At 31.4% G+C, this 19,534-nt stretch overlaps 1 protein-coding gene across 2 annotated transcripts; it reads left to right on the top strand.

The window, feature by feature from the left end:
* On the top strand, positions 2,889–14,728 carry LOC105168964 (probable Xaa-Pro aminopeptidase 3). 2 transcript variants are annotated; one of them, XM_020696516.1, is made up of 14 exons: positions 2,889–3,054; positions 3,651–3,725; positions 3,809–4,072; positions 4,950–5,042; positions 5,874–6,080; positions 7,545–7,648; positions 7,936–8,002; positions 8,082–8,189; positions 8,892–8,984; positions 11,680–11,764; positions 11,907–11,977; positions 13,075–13,130; positions 14,016–14,076; positions 14,286–14,728. In XM_020696516.1, exons 1-14 carry the CDS (start codon positions 2,998–3,000, stop codon positions 14,421–14,423), a joined length of 1,479 nt encoding a protein of 492 aa, XP_020552175.1. In that variant the 5' UTR covers positions 2,889–2,997; the 3' UTR covers positions 14,424–14,728. The 2 variants fall into 2 exon arrangements, with proteins under 2 accessions (XP_020552175.1, XP_011087500.1); XM_011089198.2 differs by having other exon boundaries at positions 2,890–3,054; positions 11,680–11,770.

Here is a 19,534-nt window from a genome sequence, read left to right on the forward strand (position 1 = left end):
GTTAAACATCAAGAATTGTGGCTGTAATTTATCTTAATTTCTATCAGCTTCATTGACCTCCACTACAATATTTGCATTTTTCTTTTGTCTCTTCTTGTAGGATTGAAAAATAAATTAAAGTGTTGGATATTCGATTGAAATTGATCGATAAAAGTTTGTTTGAATTTAATTGTTAAACTTAACAAACCAAACTTGATAAAAAATTTGGTTTCATAAAATTTTGGGCTCAGCTCGACATCGATTTGATTGGTCCAAACATAATAAAAAATACTTAAAATATCAAATAATTCGAGGTTGACTGATATTTTATTCAATTAAAACTCGTTCTAGTACAATTAGATCAATAATATAATCAACTTCAAAGGCGATTTTAAAACTCAATAATAATTCAAATACGCTTAAATAATAATCTGTTCAATTCGTTTCAAACCATTTTATGTCCTATCTTCGTACCTTATTATATAGTCAACAAAAGAGTTCAAGTATTTAAGGCTAATGTTGTTCTCAAGAACACTTTATTCCATTTTTACTATAGAAAATAATTGGCTAAATTGTTAAAAAAAAACAAACTCATATTTTAAAAAGTCAGCAAAAAACTCTCACCTATTCTAAAAATAAGTAAAATACCCCCTATATTTTTTAAATTCAGCAAAAGCTATTTTTTTATATAATATTTTCGTATTATTAAATAACTATATTTAAAATAAATTTTTAAATTTTTTACAGAGATGAAAATGATAATAAAAATATGAAACAAGTTAAAAACAAGTAAAAGATGTACACAAAACAAGTTAAAAATACCTTAGTCTCTTGTATACTAGTATAAGGGACATTTTAGTCCAAAATGAACTAAAATATTGACCAAAATTACTGAAATCGGCATTTAGGTGGATGACCAGCGCGTCCACACCATTTTCCTTCAATTTGTAATAGAACAGAGTTTTTTTTACTGAATTTTGAAAATAGGAGGGTTTTTTTTGCCTATTTCAAAATACAAGTTTTTCTTTTTTTGCTAATTTAACAAAACACAGGGGGTAAAATAGAATTTAGAAAAATAATTACATGTTACAACTTATGGAGCCATTTGCACTTTGTCCCCCAATTTGTTTTTTTTTTTTTTTACACTTTCTTATCTAACCTTTTGATTTTATAACACTTTGCATTTTTTGAAAATTAATGATGAAATATTTCGTTCACGTGTGTATACACGCCTAAGGGCGATTTTGGGTTCGGTAATATTGTAAAGGATAAATGCAAACAACCCGCAACATATGAGATCATTTGCACTTTACCCCCCAACATTTTTACAAAACCAAAAAAAAAATCAAAATAAATTAAAAAATTAGAAAAATACGGAGAAAAGTTCTGAAAATTGGAGAAAAAAGGAAAAAAATTCAAACAATTTAATACTTGATTTGCAAATAAACCACTTCACCTTACAAGCCAAATGTATTATTGGCACGGATTGAAATACACACATATGCTTGATGGTGGCGGTGGCCGAAATACACAATTTTTTTCTTTTTTTTTTTTGGGTTTGAATTTTTTATCTTTTTATACAATAGTAGTGTATTTGGATTTGTTGTGAATTATACTCTTTCGTGATTTTTTTTTTCATTGGAGTTGTTGAAATTCAATATCTTCATTTGGGTCGTTGGGTTTTTCTTATTTTCTCATTTGGATTTTTTTTCAATATTTATAATATTCTACTAATTTTGTGTTTGTGTTGTAGTTTTTTATTTGTAAATTGAAGTTTAAAGTTTTCTTATTCGGTTTAAGGGTTTCACACACCTAATATTGCATATAGTTCATGATTTTTCTGTTTCATTTTATTTTGTTTGTGAAGTCATTTATTTTGTAAATTATATATTCAATTTTTTTATTTTTCCTATATTTTTTATTTATTTTTTTTAAGAAAAAGTGCAATTTCATATTCTTAGAGGGGTATAAATATAATTAACCCTAATTGTTTTCTGTTATATGTTATTTATCATTCGTTGATATTAGATAATTTATATTCCACTTACACTCTTTTATTGGCTTACTTTAAATTAAACTTTGTTTTGTATTTATATTGAATAATTCCTATATTTACTTAAACCAAGTACTAAATAATTTATCGCCTCTACTTTACACATATATTGAGTGTGCTTCGTACAGTACTATTATAAAAACATGAAAATATAAGTTTAGAAAGTTTTAAAATTTGGACTCCCTTATCTTTAAATTATTTTATCCAATGGTTGTTATTATATTCATAATTTATTTATTCAATTTTGTTATTATATATAATATACATACATAAGATAGCATAAAATATAAATTAAAAAAAATAGTTCATGTATGGGTTCTTCATCTGCAAAATTTTGAGATTCAACGGTTGATATCATATTCATTATCTATTTATTATATTATTCTATAACAACACACATATATGTATATAATAAATATAAAAATTCTCAAAAATCTAACCTATTCATCGCTCGAAATTAAAATTTAATAGTTGATCACAACTAACACTTCTCATTCATTTAATAAAAAAATAATGATTACTAAAAATAGAGAAAATAAATAGCAAATAACGACTCGACAAAAAATGTAATGTTGTTAATGCTGATAGCGGAACCACAAGTGTGCAAAATTTTATTTAACACAAGGGTATTTTAGACTATTGTCATATAACAATGAGTATTTTCTTTTTTCTTGCATTAAACTCAATATTTATCCAACATTCATTTCTCTTATTTGTACAATATAAAAGTAAAGGAACCCTCAAAGTTCTATTTGGGGACAAAAGTAAAATTTTAAAGAAATAAAAGGACAACAAACGTAATTATTCCAAAAATAGGGGGCCTAAGCCCTAAAATTAACTGAAAAGAGAAACTAACAATCGCAGGCTTTTGCGAAATATACAAGTACTTGTTGAACCGACGAGCACACATAACCTAAGAACATACCAGCGAAGAACTGTGGAGAAGGAGGGAACTTGGAGTGGATATGCATATTCTTCGTAGAAATCTACTACAAAGAATCCGCTCCAATTTCTTCGATCAAGTTCATACTTCCCCGCCTTTCCGTGCATTTTTTTTTTTTTTTTGGAATACTGTAATGCTACATGTGGAATTATATTCTTGTTCTATGTTTGTTGGATTTCCTTTTAAGTGTACCTTGTTCTTTTCTTCCGTAATCATCTTCATATTGAAGCTGAACTTGATTAGTTTGCTAATTTTTTGTTTCTGCTAAAATTCTAGTGAAGTGTATGTGGTATTGATAAAAAATGGTTTGGTGGTTGCATTTTCGATTTGTGCAGTATGCATTTGATGCAGTCGGAGCTGAGAGATATGCGATTTTTATGAATACTGGTCCCTCTTTACTTATGCAAACACTTCTGATAATTTGCAAAATAAAGTCTGGTTATTGTTGGACATTGATTAGTACATTGTACTATCGCCTGCTCCGGCAAAGCACATAAGTTTGGTTCTTAACTTTATCTTTGACTCTTTTTGTCTTTTAGAAGTAAGAGAGAAAGCCGTTCTTGGTGTTAAGCTCATGATGAAGTAGACGCCGGACTTATTTCAGGATTTAAAGTAACTGGAATATTTTCTGCATATATATTTTATTTAGCCTTATGTTCGTTATTGATTGGATAGGTTGTAAAGGAGAGAGCATTTTCCAGTAGGACAGTCCGCGATGTGGGACAGCCAACAGCCAGTACTCATCCTCAGGTGTCCCATATGTCTTGTGTCATTATGATCATTATTTGCTTTCAATGAGGAAGCTTGACATTGTCCTCTCTTCTCTATTGCAGTTATTGAAGAAAGGGGAGATTACTCCTGGCATAAGCAGTGAAGAATACATCTGGAGACGAAAGAAATTATTAGAACTTCTTCCGGAGAATGCTTTGGCAATTGTTGCATCTGCCCCAGTGAAGATGATGACTGATGTCGTGCCATACACCTTCCGGCAAGATGCCGATTATCTCTACATTACTGGCTGCCAACAACCAGGTGGCATTGCAGTTTTAGGTCATCATTGTGGTTTATGCATGTTCATGCCAGAAGTAACATCCGATGTAAGCCAAAAATTGCCCACCACGGTTTCTCTCTATTCTGTTCAGTTTTTCCCATTTTTATGTAAGTTAAAATGTATATTTATCTCTAGGTTAAGTATAATATTTCTAGGAATACGACAGCATATTTGAATCTCAACATATGCACACTTTTGCAGAACTTCTTTCACGTTAAGTTTTTACTTGACACTGGCAAAATGACGGTGTAGCAAGCAACTCTTTGCAAGTTGCTATCAACCTGTAATCTGAAGTACTATAAAATATACTATACACTTGTAACATCATGATGGACTCGACCAATCAGGCTAACCTACATCAAAAACAGTTAGACTGTCACTGTCATGATTAATGAATAACAAAGATACACTCGTTTCCAGATTCATCAACAATCATATCTACAGGCACCGGAATATAGTAGTGGGGGAATTGTGTTTTCCAAATGAAATATCAGTTATTATATGGTCATTGAACAGCCAATGCATTCTGCGTAAAATTACACAAACCATTTAATGGTTGGTGGTTCTAGAGTGTAGTTATTGAAGCATACAGCATTTTAGCTTCTTTGAACAATTTATCCATCATGAGTCTACTCTACTAATGTTTCAAACTACCTGCTAAACTGAATACCCTTTCCTCTGGTGCTGCGTCCCCCATGCCAAAACCCATAACACTAACAAAACCAATCAAATTAAGAAACATTCTCTCTGTGTTTTACTAAAACATGTGTCTTCGCCTGGATAGAATCACCAGTTATTTTAGTAATTGGAATATTGTTTCATCCTGATTTCATTGCATATAAGCCATTCGTTATCAGTTTGCCCTAAAAGTGTTCAGCACCAGAATTTCTACTTGAACTAAGTGTTAATGTAATCTGTTTCAGGATGTTATGTGGCAAGGTGAGATTGCTGGGGTCGATGCAGCTCTGGACACATTCAAGGCTGATGAAGCATACCCAATGAGTGCATTGGATAAGGTGAATTGATCTATTTCCTAAAAGTGAGTTTGTTCTGGAACAGATAAGTTAGCTAAAAGCAGAAGACCATTGGAATTTTGACACATGATAGCTTAGTAGTTGCAAATGCTAGTGTATATCATTGAATAGAACTTAGAATGTGAAAAAAAATTGATCTGGATTATCCTTTCTGCCTTTTGTTTTGCTTTCAGAATGGTATCGTTATATCTCATATTGGTGCTTAGTGTTTTATCTCTTTAGACCTGCGTCTTAGCTTCTACGAATAGATGGAAGAATTTAAAAGTATTAAATACTATGCACGCTATATTCAGTTATTTGTTATATTCTTTTTTCCCCATAAATTTTGCAAAAGACTCCTCTTCAATACTCTTGAAAGTAAATCAGTCCCCACCTAATATGAGAACTATATTTATATCAAATGATCTTTTTGTTGTTCAAATTTAGAGTTAATTATCTGTTTTAATTTTGTTTTAGAAGAAAGATAATGTCAAAGTCTATGAACTGCTCAGATCTCGTACTAAATATTGGTGCCAGTGAATTATGAAATGTATCCTTGATTACTCTTTTGACAAATTCAGCAAGAATTCGAAACCCCAAAGAGGTTTTACTTGATCATTGTTGCTACAATATTCACAACAGTAAAGTTTACATCTTGAAAATAAAGAAGTTTTTACTTAATGTTTTTGCTGCTTCTCGCTGAATCAGAAATAAGAGTGGACCAAATTAATAGCTTGCCTCTGTATTGTCTCATTTGTTCATAGCTTACAGTTGACTTGCCATATAAAGTTGATTTATAGCTTTCTGTTCATGGTTTCTTACCTATGATTGCAGATCCTCTCAAGGATGATAGGAAGCTCATCCCAGTTGTTCCATAATGTGAATACAGCTAATTCTTCTTACATGAACTTGGAGGCCTTCCATAGAGCAGCTAACAATGGCAAAGTCAGAGATTTTTCAGTCTATAGTCATGAAGCACGGTGGATAAAATCAGAAGCTGAGGTTAATTTGATGAGAAATTCTGCCTCTATAGCTTGTCAGGTATGTGATGGGATGTAGCAGCTAAGAGTTGGTAGTCAAGTAGCTTATTATTCTGGGATCCGATTTTTGTGTCTGTATGAATTTTTTACGAGTTGAATTATACCTTGTGTTGATATGAAGATAACTGGGCTATATACTTCAATTTGATGAAATAAGACCGTTGATCAATTTTCCCTTGTAACGGAGGAATTTTACCTTTAATAGATCATGTACTGGAGAGATATATCTATGTGGGTAAAGTGAAGGTGCCTTGGGACGGAGACATAACATATAGTAAACTGGATATGCTTTTCAACGTGTTAGCAGAGTCTAATTAGCTTCTCTTATAAAAGATATGCACTCAACCATTAAATTTCTGGGAAGAAAAGCATCAAATTGGTGACTGATGAATGTATGGCTATTATTCAGAAAAACATCTCTATATATGTATTTCATGTCGAAATGCTGATGAAATTTCGAAAAATTACAAAAACTCTCTAATACAAACTTTTGAATTCCAAAATCATAAAAATATTTTGAATCCAATCTCATCCAACCAAGTTCATGTTGAGAAAACTCAATAGTTTACTCTAACATAAGGTTTACTGATTTTTGGACCAAATTGCTCTTAAATCCTTGGATAAAGAGGTTTAGTGAACTCGGCTTTCTGATAAAGATTATTTCTTTATTTTTTAAATTGAGAGATTGTATCAATCATGATCGTAATTTTTACTTTTGATATTTTTGGTACCTTCTAATAGAATATGTATTTTGAAATTTGTTAAGTGACGATTTTAAATTTATGTGAGTTTCAAATTTTTATCATTCACATAACATATCATAGTCAAGAAATTGAGATCATGTACAAAACTTATTAATAACAAATGTACCCTCAGGAAAATGGATCAGAAGAACTGAATATAATATTTCTTCTTTTTTTTTTTTTTTATATATGTAAGAAGCTCTAGGGTAATTTAGTCACAAGATCATAAATTTTTTACGGGGTAAGTCTGCAAAGCTTTTAGTTGAAAAGAATTTTATGAGATGTCTTATAGAGCTTTAAGTAAATTTCTCAAGAAATTATGTTTGCTAAAGAGTCAATATTTGATATGCAATTTGGAGGAGTCGTTAATGGAAGAATTACTGATTCTAATTTGTTTGGATACGAATATGGCATGGACATCATATATGAAAGTGTTACAACTACCTTAATGGTTATCATTTGTGTTCTGCTTTTCCCTCTTCTGATCATTTCTTTTCTTGTCTTGAACTTTTGGACTTCTGATTGGGTTAAGCTATGTTTCCACCCTGTTTCTGCAAAATAGGCTTAAGATGCCACTCTTGAGCAGTTCAATGCTTGAAGGAATAAACATACAATTCAGAGCTCGAATTGTTTGAGTAGTCGGGTTTGAGAAGTATGCACCTTTTGAGGAGGTTACTACGCTTATATTATATATGAATTGTTTTACATGTTATGTTGAATAGGCTCTTTTGCTGACAATGTTGCACTCGATGTCATTTCCGAATGAGGGTATGCTCTCAGCTAAGTTTGAATATGAATGCAAAACGCGAGGTGCCCAAAGAATGGCGTAAGTGTTCCTTTTCGTGATATAGTATACTTGTGCAAGTTGGCTATAAGCAGAAGAAGATACCAACGAAAATTTTGCTTCCAAGTCCTATTTTATTTTATGTTAAGATATTGCAATTAAGCAAAAAATGTGTGTTAACACTTTGAATTTCCACCTAGATGTCAGAGCTTTCAGCTACTTGTGCTCTATATCCTCCTGCACTTTCTAGGAACTATCCAAGCCGTAAGCTCCACTATCGCAAAAAAATTGAGATTTTCTGATGCAATGTTCTATTTTATCTTTTACAGGTTCAATCCTGTGGTTGGTGGGGGTTCTAATGGCAGTGTCATACATTATGCTCGAAATGATCAAAAAGTATTTTTTAGTACATCCCATGTTCACGTTCGATTTCTCTGTTTCTAAATGCTAAATTAGTTGTCTTATTTTTCAACAGATTCAGGATGGAGACCTTGTTCTGATGGATGTAGGATGTGAACTCCACGGTTATGTTAGTGATCTTACTCGTACATGGCCACCTTGCGGTAGATTTTCTTCCGTTCAAGTATGCATTCCGCTCGTCTTGTTATCTTATGATACTTTGGTTGTAATGGAATATATATTTAAATTTCTACATGCGAATGAATAACACAGAGCTGAAGTACATGGAAAAATAAATCAAATTTTGGATACTCAATTAGATATTGATTGGCAAAAATTTATCTGTGGTCAGTGTATTAAACATAACAACCTAAGCTTGATGTAATTTTTGCTTGGTAAGTTTCAAAGCTCTGCTCCATCAATGAAAATGATGAACTGTGTGAAGAATAGCTCTTTGTGCTTAATTTGTGTTCGACGTGATTAATCTTGCTCGATCCTGATTCAATTAGTTACCAAACAAAAATCAAACATAATTTTTGAAGCTTGATGTAATATGAAACAAGCTTTAACGATAATGTACATTTGTGTCAAGAATCTAGATGGCATTATTTGTGCTTCTCCATCTTTTTCTTTTGTGAAATCTAAGTTAAAAAGAACAGCCTCTATATTTTCTGAACAAAATTTAATTATATCATGTTTTTTCCTTTTCCTGTCTCATTTTATAATTTGTAGTATGAAAGAGAAACTATGTGTTTTTTTTGTGTAAAATAACTCGAGTTTCAAGATCCTTTTTGGAAATTATTAACCCTTTACGTAAACTTTTAGTATTCTGTTTGGAAACTGGATACTGGAAAGAGTTGTAATGCTTCTATGTGGAAATGTTCAGGAAGAATTGTATGACCTTATACTGGAGACAAATGAAGAATGTTTAAGACTCTGCAAACCCGGCACGAGCATTCGAGAAATACACAACTACTCGGTAAAACTTGAACTGATGCAGTTAGATATCCCTTGTGTTCTTGTTCTTCTTCACCTGTAGTTACTTTTACTCAATGAACTAATATTTTTGTCTTCGTTTTTGAATAGATTCTGGTTTGCGGTTGCCTTTCGCATAAATGAATTGTTAAGGCATGAATTTAAGTAAGAAGATATTGTATAGATATGAGTTATAATTGGATGATACATATTTATTTTATGGATATCCGTTTATAATTGAATGAGGATTGGATCAAGAGACCAGTTCATGCGTACGTAATGAAATTTAGTTATTATATTCGCAGACATGCATGTATTTCGTGTATGGTAGAACTTTTTTGTATGAAGAGTAGAATTTTGTTAAGAATGGACAAACATGTGCTTTGTTATGCATTCATGTCGGAAGAGGCGAGTATTAATAAAAGGTATGTAGGGACAGGTACTTGAAGAGGTAAAGCTGCCTGAGAGTTGTAGAAAAAAGTGAGCTTTGGAGTTAATTTAAAAACTTAGAAGGTACTCTGACCACTGGTTAACTGGCAAATTTGATTTAGGCAAGGGATTAATACATAACAAAGCACATGTATTCATGTATTGTAGAACATGTTTGTATGAAGAAGTGGAATTTCTAAGAATAGGTGGAATGTGGCTTTGTCAAGTATTCATGTTAACAAGGAGTATTGATGAAAGGTATGACAGACTGTACTTGAGGAGTTAGGAGTCCCCTTAGAGTTCTAGCAAATGTGGCCGCATAAGATTATTTAAAATTTTAAAAGTATTCTGATCACTGGAATTTAGTGATAAATGCGCGGATTTCCCTGTAGATTTATCCAATCTGCTAATTGTGCACCCCTCCCAAATTCGGCTATTACATTGACCTTCTTCGGTGTTTCCTTGTAGTAACAAGTCCCCTGCTGCACCATGATAGAAAATGTTAACCACAGGTAAATGTAATATGGAAAAGTGTTGCTCCCTTGCTGTAATAACTTCATTGTAAGTGATATGCATACAAAGGATTTAGTTGTAATTCATAAGTTGAAGGAGGTACATTAGCAACTATTTAAAACCAAAATATTACCTACTTTCTTTCTTTCTATAACTTCCCCCCCTTTTCTCCTCTCTCATTTACTATGACGTTTTCGTAGAGTTTACAATGTAATCAAAGTATTTTAAAGTCATTGTTCACTAATATTGCTTATCATAAATTTAATATGGTATGATATCATCTGCTAAGCTACCTTTATCATCTTATTTGCTAAACTTTCAATCCATAGCCTGTTCATCTTAGTGCATCTGAAAATATACTTCATTAATTTTTAAAATATCTAAATTAATATTTACAAGTTCAACATCAATGATCATTTTAACTTACAATATTTACTAGTATTAAGTTTTTAAATCGTTTGATAAGTTATATTCTTCGACACTAATTGAATTTCACAATTTTCATTCGCAACTCCTTTATATCGCGCATTGATTTTGAATTATGGTGGCGTTTAAAAGCTTAGAAAACTTTTGTGTATTGTAAGTCCTGGACTGAGGCGTATCTGCTTTTAAGACCTATCCAACTCAGCATGTAACATTATTCAGTCTGTAAGAAAAGTTAAATCTTTGGTTTCTAAAGCCATTTGAGATCTTTGAGTGGTTTGGAGATCTTGCCAATAGACTCATGATCTTGCCCGTAGACTCACTTTACACCAACTGTAGTTGGGTTTTCCACATTTTGCTTCGTATTCCTGTGATAGGATAACTATTTTGCCCTAAGTCATGCCTTGGGGTACAAGCCTCAAATGTTATGGTTGGTTAACTTTTCAAGGTTCTTTTCTGCAAATTTTGGATGGGCGGAAAATAGTAGTATCTTCCAGTCTCTTGTATCAAATTGCACTGGAGTAACCATTTTGAGAGAAGTAACAAGAGAAGGGGAAGAGATGAGTAAGAATAAAACTTGGAACTTTGGATAACCAAGCTTTGAAGAGTTAGTGGAGTAAGCTCTATTAGGGGGATAAATTTGATACCATCCTATAGGTAATACTATTAGTAAATTTGTATTTAATGAAATAGGGGAAACTTTTTTGGGTAATATACCATATGTGTTAGTGTATATGTGGAACTGCAATATAGATATATATATGCTGCCTACACATTTATGTGTATGCTATGCATATATTTGTATATTAGTATGTACATATGGCCATAACTATCTCATTATCACATGCCATTCATATATTTGTACATATATAATAAATTAGAATTACTTAAGTGGATGTTAAATGTAATAGACAAAATATGGTTCCATGCATGTGTTTATGCGTGTGCATATTACATGTACAGTGTATTTACTCGCAAATTCATTTTATAAAATCTTCTTCTCTTTTCATAATGTGTTCATGTTGATATCGTAAATCAGTTTCTGGTTGCTGTATGGATTTTGCCACCTACATCCCTAGGCTGTTTGCTTCTTAACAACAGTTGGTATCTATTTTGAAATGGAGATTTGATGGGATTAGTTACTGTTAGGACCATCAATCCAATTATGTTTTCTGAAAGTAAAAGAGTAATATGCATTTGTGTCTAGATGGTGTAACATAGTGGAAACTTTGGTAAATCTCCTTGACCCTTAGATGTGGGTTTGAGTATTCCTGCTATATATGTTTGATTAGTTATGAGGTCTTATAGCTTCCTTGGTGTGCTTGTTGCGGTAGGTTCACAAGCTGCGAAAAGGATTCAAAGAACTTGGAATATTAAAAAGAGATCAACCTCACAGTTACCATTTGTTGAACCCGACGAGTATAGGTCCTTTCTATTCTTTCATCCGATTATGTACACTTGTGCTTGTTCTCATATATTTTGTTGATTTGCTCTGTTGCTAAATTGTTGCTGGTAAGTCATAACAATTGATCTGATTTGGCATATTCACTATGTCGTCTAGGCCACTATCTTGGTATGGATGTTCATGATTGCTCCAAAATAAGCTACGATGTTCCTTTGAAGCCCGGTGTTGTAAGTATTCCTCGTCAGCAATAATCTTTCGACTCTTGAACCTGATGATTTGTGAGGATTTTCTCACTTTGTATCAATCATGTATAAAATACTTTACTTATGCCAACATTTTTGGAGATGGGTCTACTCCTGTCTAAGAAGGCGCTTGACTAATTTTATTCAAAAGATCTTATAAGATTTTACATGTTTTAAGATGCTCTTGGATATTGTCTTAAATAAGCCCTTGAAATTTTTTGATGAAATAATGATATTAACAATTTTGTAATAGTGTTTTCCCAAAAAAAAAAAAAAAAAATTAAAATTTTAAATATAATTTAGGAACTTCACAATTTTGCAAAAGTAACATCTTAGCTTGGATTTGACAAGCTTATTTTCTTAAAAGGTTATCAACATAGCTATAAATGTTATTTTAATAAGTCTATAAGCTTGTCCTCGCACCATAGACACCATCTAGGTTGCTAATATATACCTATATTTTCCCAAAGGTAGGCAAATAATAAAAATTCAATCTGCTTGGCAGACGTTGCTATGCAGTTAATTTTTGGAAATAATTTGTGTTGTACTCCTAAATTTCTTGAAATTTGGAGAAAAGAACCGATCCTGGAGATGCTTCTGATTTGTTAATGTTGTTTACCTAGAAAGGATTGAAGATGAGGATTGATTGGGAAATTAAGATGTGCAAGTCCCTGTACATTTATTGGTGAAGGTTCATATGCACAAAGTAAATATTGTAGCATAGTTTATTTTGGTTGATAGGTCATGAAAAATCTTGTTTTTCTTAACGTGGCTGCAAATATTTGCTTTGCTTTCTTTTTGTTTCTGAGAAGCACTTGTCAGCTGAAATTTGATGGAAGAGACTTTTTCTGGAGTTTCCTTGATTTATTTGATTTTAGTCAATTGGGGCAGAAGGTAGAGTGACTAATCTTCATAAAAAGTGGTATGACGGTGAATTTGAAAACATGAATTGACCTAGAAAATATTAAGTCTTGCAAATATAAGTCCGAATTCTTTTGTCGCTGCAGAATCACCTGCTGGTTGGTTTTCCCTCAGTTTATCCTTTTGTTATGTCATTCTTTTGCAACTTTTGTAATGGACAGGTGATCACAATTGAACCTGGCGTCTACATCCCTTCTAATTTTGATGGTCCAGAGAGGTACTCTTGCCACTTTTGCAGATCGATATTTTTTATTGGCTAGTAAAACATTTTTGCTTTTCCAAAATCCTGTTGCATTTTGCACATAACCCATCGCTTTCCTGAGGAAAAGATACAAGGAGGGCACATGCCCTATCCATTTCCTGAAAAAAATGTATATCATCAACTAAAATCATGCTTAAGCTTTGGACGAGAAGATAATAACTTTGCAGTTTTGTTGCTTCCTTATAAACCTACTTGATGGAACTTGTCACCATTGCAAAAACTTTTGTTAGTCTTGGATGCTTTTTCCTTTTCTTTTATGAAAATTCTCTAACGGTTCGAGATTTCATGAAAGAAATTAAATCAGGAACTAATAAACATAAACTTGATGAAACGACCAAATTCCTCTACTGGGATTGTAGCTTAAGGTCATGGACCTTCTGCAAGGTTCCAGCGTAACAACTGAACAAACTGAAACTTTTTCATTAGTTCTTTTCATGCAGATTGCAATTTTAGATATGAATTCACTAGCACTGAGTGGGTGTTATGGCTAAATTTATTGAAGAAGATATTATAAATTCATATATCTTGGAAAATATTTTTTATAACTTATAAAATGTCAAATCTTACTTTAAATGTAAGTCCTTGAAGTGTTTGAATAAAACAACAAAACGAAGCTTATAAGGTATCAACAATGACTATTTTGTAATTAATTTGGAGGGGTTTGTTAAAATATTAAAAATAAGTAGGAGCTGCTTACTTTTCTTTAATAAGCTCCAAATATTTTATAAAATAAGCTCTTTTTTAAAATGTTTACCAAACAACTTGTAATATCTTATAATCTATCAAACATACAGCTTATAAGCTCCCCAAACACCCTCTAAATTAGAGCATGAAATACAGGTATCGAGGCATTGGGATAAGGATAGAAGATGAAGTTCTGATCACAGAGTCAGGATATGAGGTAAGATTTTTGATTGAATATTGAAAGTCATTCCAGTAATGCTAATTACCAGTCATAATGCATGTTGTTCCCGTGCTACATGTTGTGCTATTCAAACTATGTAACCAGTAGTGTTAATTTTTGTACAATTTTAGTCCAAATAGCTGGCAGTTTGTTATGTGCCATTAGATATATGAGGTCCTGACTCTATATTCTTGGTGGGTGGATAGGTACTTACGGGTTCGGTACCAAAAGAGATTAGACACTTGGAATCCTTGCTTAACAATTTGAGCAGTGGGATGGGGGTAAAGACTCATAACGTGGTTAAGCACTTCCATAATTCAGTAGACATTGCTTCTAACAGATGAAGATTTACTTCAATCTTGATAGCTGCTGACATTTGGATACGGCGAGCAAGGTATTGCCTGTTAACTCTTGTATCAAAAGAAATTTAAATATTGAACCTTCATTTATGGATCCTACTTCTACTGTAACTGTTAATTTATTTCCAAAATTATTTTTATTTAAACTTTTTTTGTTATGGTTTTGGAATGTATTCCAACAGTAAATGTCTGTAATATATGAGTCATGAATTCAGCTGAGATGATAAGCAATTTGGTGCTGTCAGCTGCTGCAAGTGTCTATACCTGTTTAGATGTTATATGTTCAAGAATTATCGGAGCTAATAATGTTACTCTTTTTCTTATCTATTTAAGTACGAGATATTGATGTGTTTTGTTATTGATAATTAACTAGAGGAAACAAAAACAAAAAAAGAATGTGTGCTTTTTTTATATAAAAGAAAACAAAGGCGCAAAATTTCCCTGTTTTGTACATGGCAAATGTATCAATCTTAGAAAGGATAGATATAACTTATTGTTATTTCAAACTGAACTAAATAGACTGTATCTTTTAAATTTTCACTTCAACTTATTGTCAAGGTGTAATACTCCCCATTTATTCTAAATTTCTTTGTGTTCGCCCTTTTTTATTTGATAACGTTGAGTGCCTATGCACAGAGACTTCAACATATTATTATTATTATTGTTGTTGTTTTTGTTATTGTTATTATTATAGCCACCGCACTGTTATAAACAGCAACACGGGCACTGTTCCAACCATTTAGAAGTTGTCAGATGAGGTTGTTGGGCATTACTTCTCAGAAATCTCTTTTTCTGATAGATTAAATCCGCAGCATGGCAATAAGTTTTGTGTGGCTGTGATTTTTATTACAGTGAGGTTAAATATTCAATCTAGAATCCGAATAGGACATTTTTTTTTCCTTTTCTTTCTTTTTTTTTTTTGGGGGGGGGGGGGGGATTTTATTTTGGGGGGGGGGGGGGTAACGTATGTGAAATAATTTATAAAGATGTTAACTTCCAAGTTCTTTGTTAAGACAGTAAAGAGATAACAGTAAGAGGTAGTGATTTACAGAAAGAGCAATCAATGTGAGTTGGTCCTGCGTTCAATATGGGTGTGATTGTGAATAACTCACCTCCTTTATGGCCTTCGTTTGGTGCCATGTCCTTTTAAGTTATGGGACATTATCTTAGCTGCATTTAAACCAAACGGGTTGGTATACAGACTTGTTTAAGTTTTACCGAATTTTAAAAATTTGTGATTGAGCTTGGTTATGTTGTTTTAACTGTATCAAGTTTAGAGTCGCTTTAGTTGATTTGAATCATCTAAAAATTATTGATTAAGTCAAGTCAAATTTTAAACCTCTTATAGAATGAAAGACATACCTTCATGTTTAGTTTATTTTCTTGATTGTTTTGTCTGAAGCCATTTATTTCCCTTTTTGATTTGAATGCTTATATTGATTAGAAGGGAGTAAATCAATAGGACATGTAAAGCATGCATTGAATTTGTTTGTTTATTAATGCTCAATAATCAGGAAAATTTTATTGCATGCGATCTATCATAGAATTGAATGAGGTAAAATAATTGAATTGCAATTATGTAACATTTCTTGTTACACTTACCAATACACGACACCTGCATTGAATTGAAGCGTGCAGTTATATATATATATATATATATATATATATTATGAAATAATAAAATGGAAAGAAGGATTTCTTTCCATGTTATCGTCATCATCGGCCACACATGAATCGTATGAGTAATTCTATTAAGGTGTTTGTTACGTCCTACCATTTTACCTCTTTTCATCAATGTTCTCGAAATGGGTGTTTCTGGTGATGATGAAAATCTTTTCAAGAAATATAATAATATTTGAAATTCAATATTCTGAAATTGAATTTTCTATCTTGTCAATAAATAAACAATTGAAATAAAATTCCAATTTCGATAATACCACTCCTGATTAATGTTACGTGTTAATTTTGGCAGTCTAAAATTTCTTGATGTTTTTTTTTAAATTTTTATCGAGATTGGATTGCTCTCGAAGTTATCATAATTTTAAACCCGAATCACATTTAAAGAGAAACAATTAAAAGAAATCCGATTTCGATAGAACCACTCATAATATATATAAGTTGATTGTACTAAAACTAAGTCTACGTCCTAATTTTGGTAGCCCACAGCCCCTAGATTTTTTTTTTCCCCTAAATCCTAGATAGGATGTTACACGTCTTTGTTCTATAGATATGTGGGGTCTAGCTACAATGATGTGTTTTAGGTGGTGAAAATCACCTACCATACAACAATAATATTCCCATATATTATAAAAAAAAAAAAAAATCCAACCCCCATAACAAGTCGTTGGACTATTAATGTTCACATTTTTACTACTTTCTACACATTCGGTGCCCAATTCTACATATGAGGTGTCCTACCTTCCTTTTTTTCCTTTTATAGTAAGTAAAAAAAGACAAGAAAGAGCGAGCAACATAATAATCATCGTATATGTGGTATGCATAGGAGTCCTTTTAGCATGACACAGAGTTACTCACCACATTCCCAACAAAATTCAAAAGTGGATTACAATTATTTTCCATAATCAAGTCATATTTTTACTACTACAAATTACTTTGTATATATTTGGCTATATCTCTCTATTCGTCTCTTTTCTTTCCCTTTTTTTTAATATGTCACTTTAGTCCCTCATCTTTTACATGCACTATAGTAGTCTTTGATATATATTTCATTTTAATACTGACAGTTAAATCTAGCACAAAATATTGATGTATGTCATAGTCTTATTCGCATGAAAAGAAATATAGAGAATTTAAAAAAATCACAAGAACATGTATTACTCCCCTAAAAGTAATGATGTGTCTAACAAATACTTCCTTTGTGACACTGCATAGTAGGAATATTTATTAGATGACCGCTGATTTTAAGGGGGTATGTGTAATTTATCCTAGAAAAATGTCATTATCATTATCCGCAAAATGAAATATATATTAAAAATAGATGTAGAAAGAGGCGGAAAAAACAAACAAGTTTTAAACGTCATTATAATGACATCACATTTTATACTACAATATGCTTTTTATAAAAATAATTCATAACACACCATTCACATTTATTTTCATCGTTAAAATAGATTTTGGGAAAAGTATTATTTTAATCCGTTAAATATGCCTAATTTTAATTTTAGTCCGATAATTATGTCCATTTTTGTTTAGATCCCAGTAACTTATGAAATTGTTTACTTTTAGTCCTCTTGTAGATTTTCGGACAATTTTACCCCTATGCAATTTTTGAAAGGCAATTTTAGTCCATATGCACTCATAGGGGTAAAATTGTTCGAAAATCTGCCAGAGGACCAAAAGTAAGCAATTTCGTAAGTTACTGGACCTAAACAAAAATGGATATAGTTATCGAACTAAAATTAAAATTAGGCATACTTAATGGACTAAAATAATACTTTTCCCATAGATTTTTAATTATTATAAATTTCTTTACGTGTTGCAATAAGATCCTTACAAAGTAATGCAAGATACGAAATTTATGAACCAAAATCAAAGAAAAATTACAAAAATTTGGAGCAGTACGTGATATTAAAGAATGACAAGAGTTTTGTTAATAATGACCTGATGTTGAAATTTTTCATCCAAAGTAAATTGTACTAATTGATATGATGTATTATAATGACATTTAAGACTTATTTTCTTGCATCTGATTTTATATTTCATTTTGTGTAGAATTAAAATGAAATTTTTTATATTTCAACCAAAGTATTTTTTTTTTGTAATTCATAAAAAAATGACATTTTTTGTATGCATTGTTTTTCGGGTTTTTTAAATTTTTAATTTTTTTTATGTAAATAAGACTATAATCATGATTTAATACCATGGAAGATCGATACAGGATTTTGACAAAAAAAAAAATTCAATTTTACCTCATTTTAATGTAATATTCCATTCATTATAATTTAAATTTTGTTAGATTTAACCGTCAGGAATTCTAATAAGATATATTTAGGAGATGAGAAACTGTTGCACTATACTTAAAACGAAAGTGGAATGGAAAACATAAATGTTTAAATTGATACAATCTTATGATCTAATTTATAAGAAGGCACAAATTGTTCCACTTAACTTACCACCTCCATATTATACGTTTTCGTTCTTTGATGCTAATTAATTAATTACACTCTTCTCCTATAAAGTTTGGAGTAATTATATGTAAACTTTCTATAATTTAAAAAATTATATCTAGCAACTCTTAAGTTTGCTTCCGTCTAACAAATAAGTCATACTTTTAGTCAAAATTTATTAAATTTACTGATATTAATAAAAAAATTGAATGAGAATCGACATTTACCCTTGATTGATTGATTACTGACTTATTACAGGTCAAACAAATTTTTTTGGATTAAACTATCTTTACAACGATGACGATATACTCTTCACATGCATTGACGTGTGGAGATGTATGAAGGTAATTTGATCATAATCAAAATTTGTTTGACCTGCAATAAACCAGTAATAAATTAACTTAGATTTTTTTGTTAATATCAGCAAATTCTATGAATTTAGACTAATGGAGGGACTTATTTGTTAGATTGAAACAAACTTTAGGTGTGTTAAATGCAATATTCTAAATCACAAGAGGCGTACGTGTAATGACACCAAATTTCAAGGGAGGAAAGTATAATTATCACAAAAAAATAATAATGATAAATAGATTAGTTGGATAATAGATGAAGTTCACATCAGCTGCAAATAAATTGTTGCCACCCCCCTCCCAACTACACCAGAAAAATTTACTAATGTTGTTTGCTCTCCTCCCAACCACTTCCCATCCCCTTCTTAAATATGCAGCTGCTGAATTCAATTCTCTCTTTTAATTTTTGCCCTTCTTTTTCCTACTTTATTATTATAATATTGACTTCTCTAATGTGTAGGTTTAAATGTGTCCAACCCCTTCTCAACACTACAAATTAAATTCAAATTCAACTTTTCTTTTTTGGGGTTTTTTTTTTTGGGCAATAATTATTACCATAGGTACATTGAATGATGGATCTGGAGTCAAGATTGGGGTGAATAGCAATTTATCTCCTACA

Source organism: Sesamum indicum, linkage group LG8 (genome assembly GCF_000512975.1).
Source record: "Sesamum indicum cultivar Zhongzhi No. 13 linkage group LG8, S_indicum_v1.0, whole genome shotgun sequence".
Taxonomy (NCBI): domain Eukaryota; kingdom Viridiplantae; phylum Streptophyta; class Magnoliopsida; order Lamiales; family Pedaliaceae; genus Sesamum; species Sesamum indicum.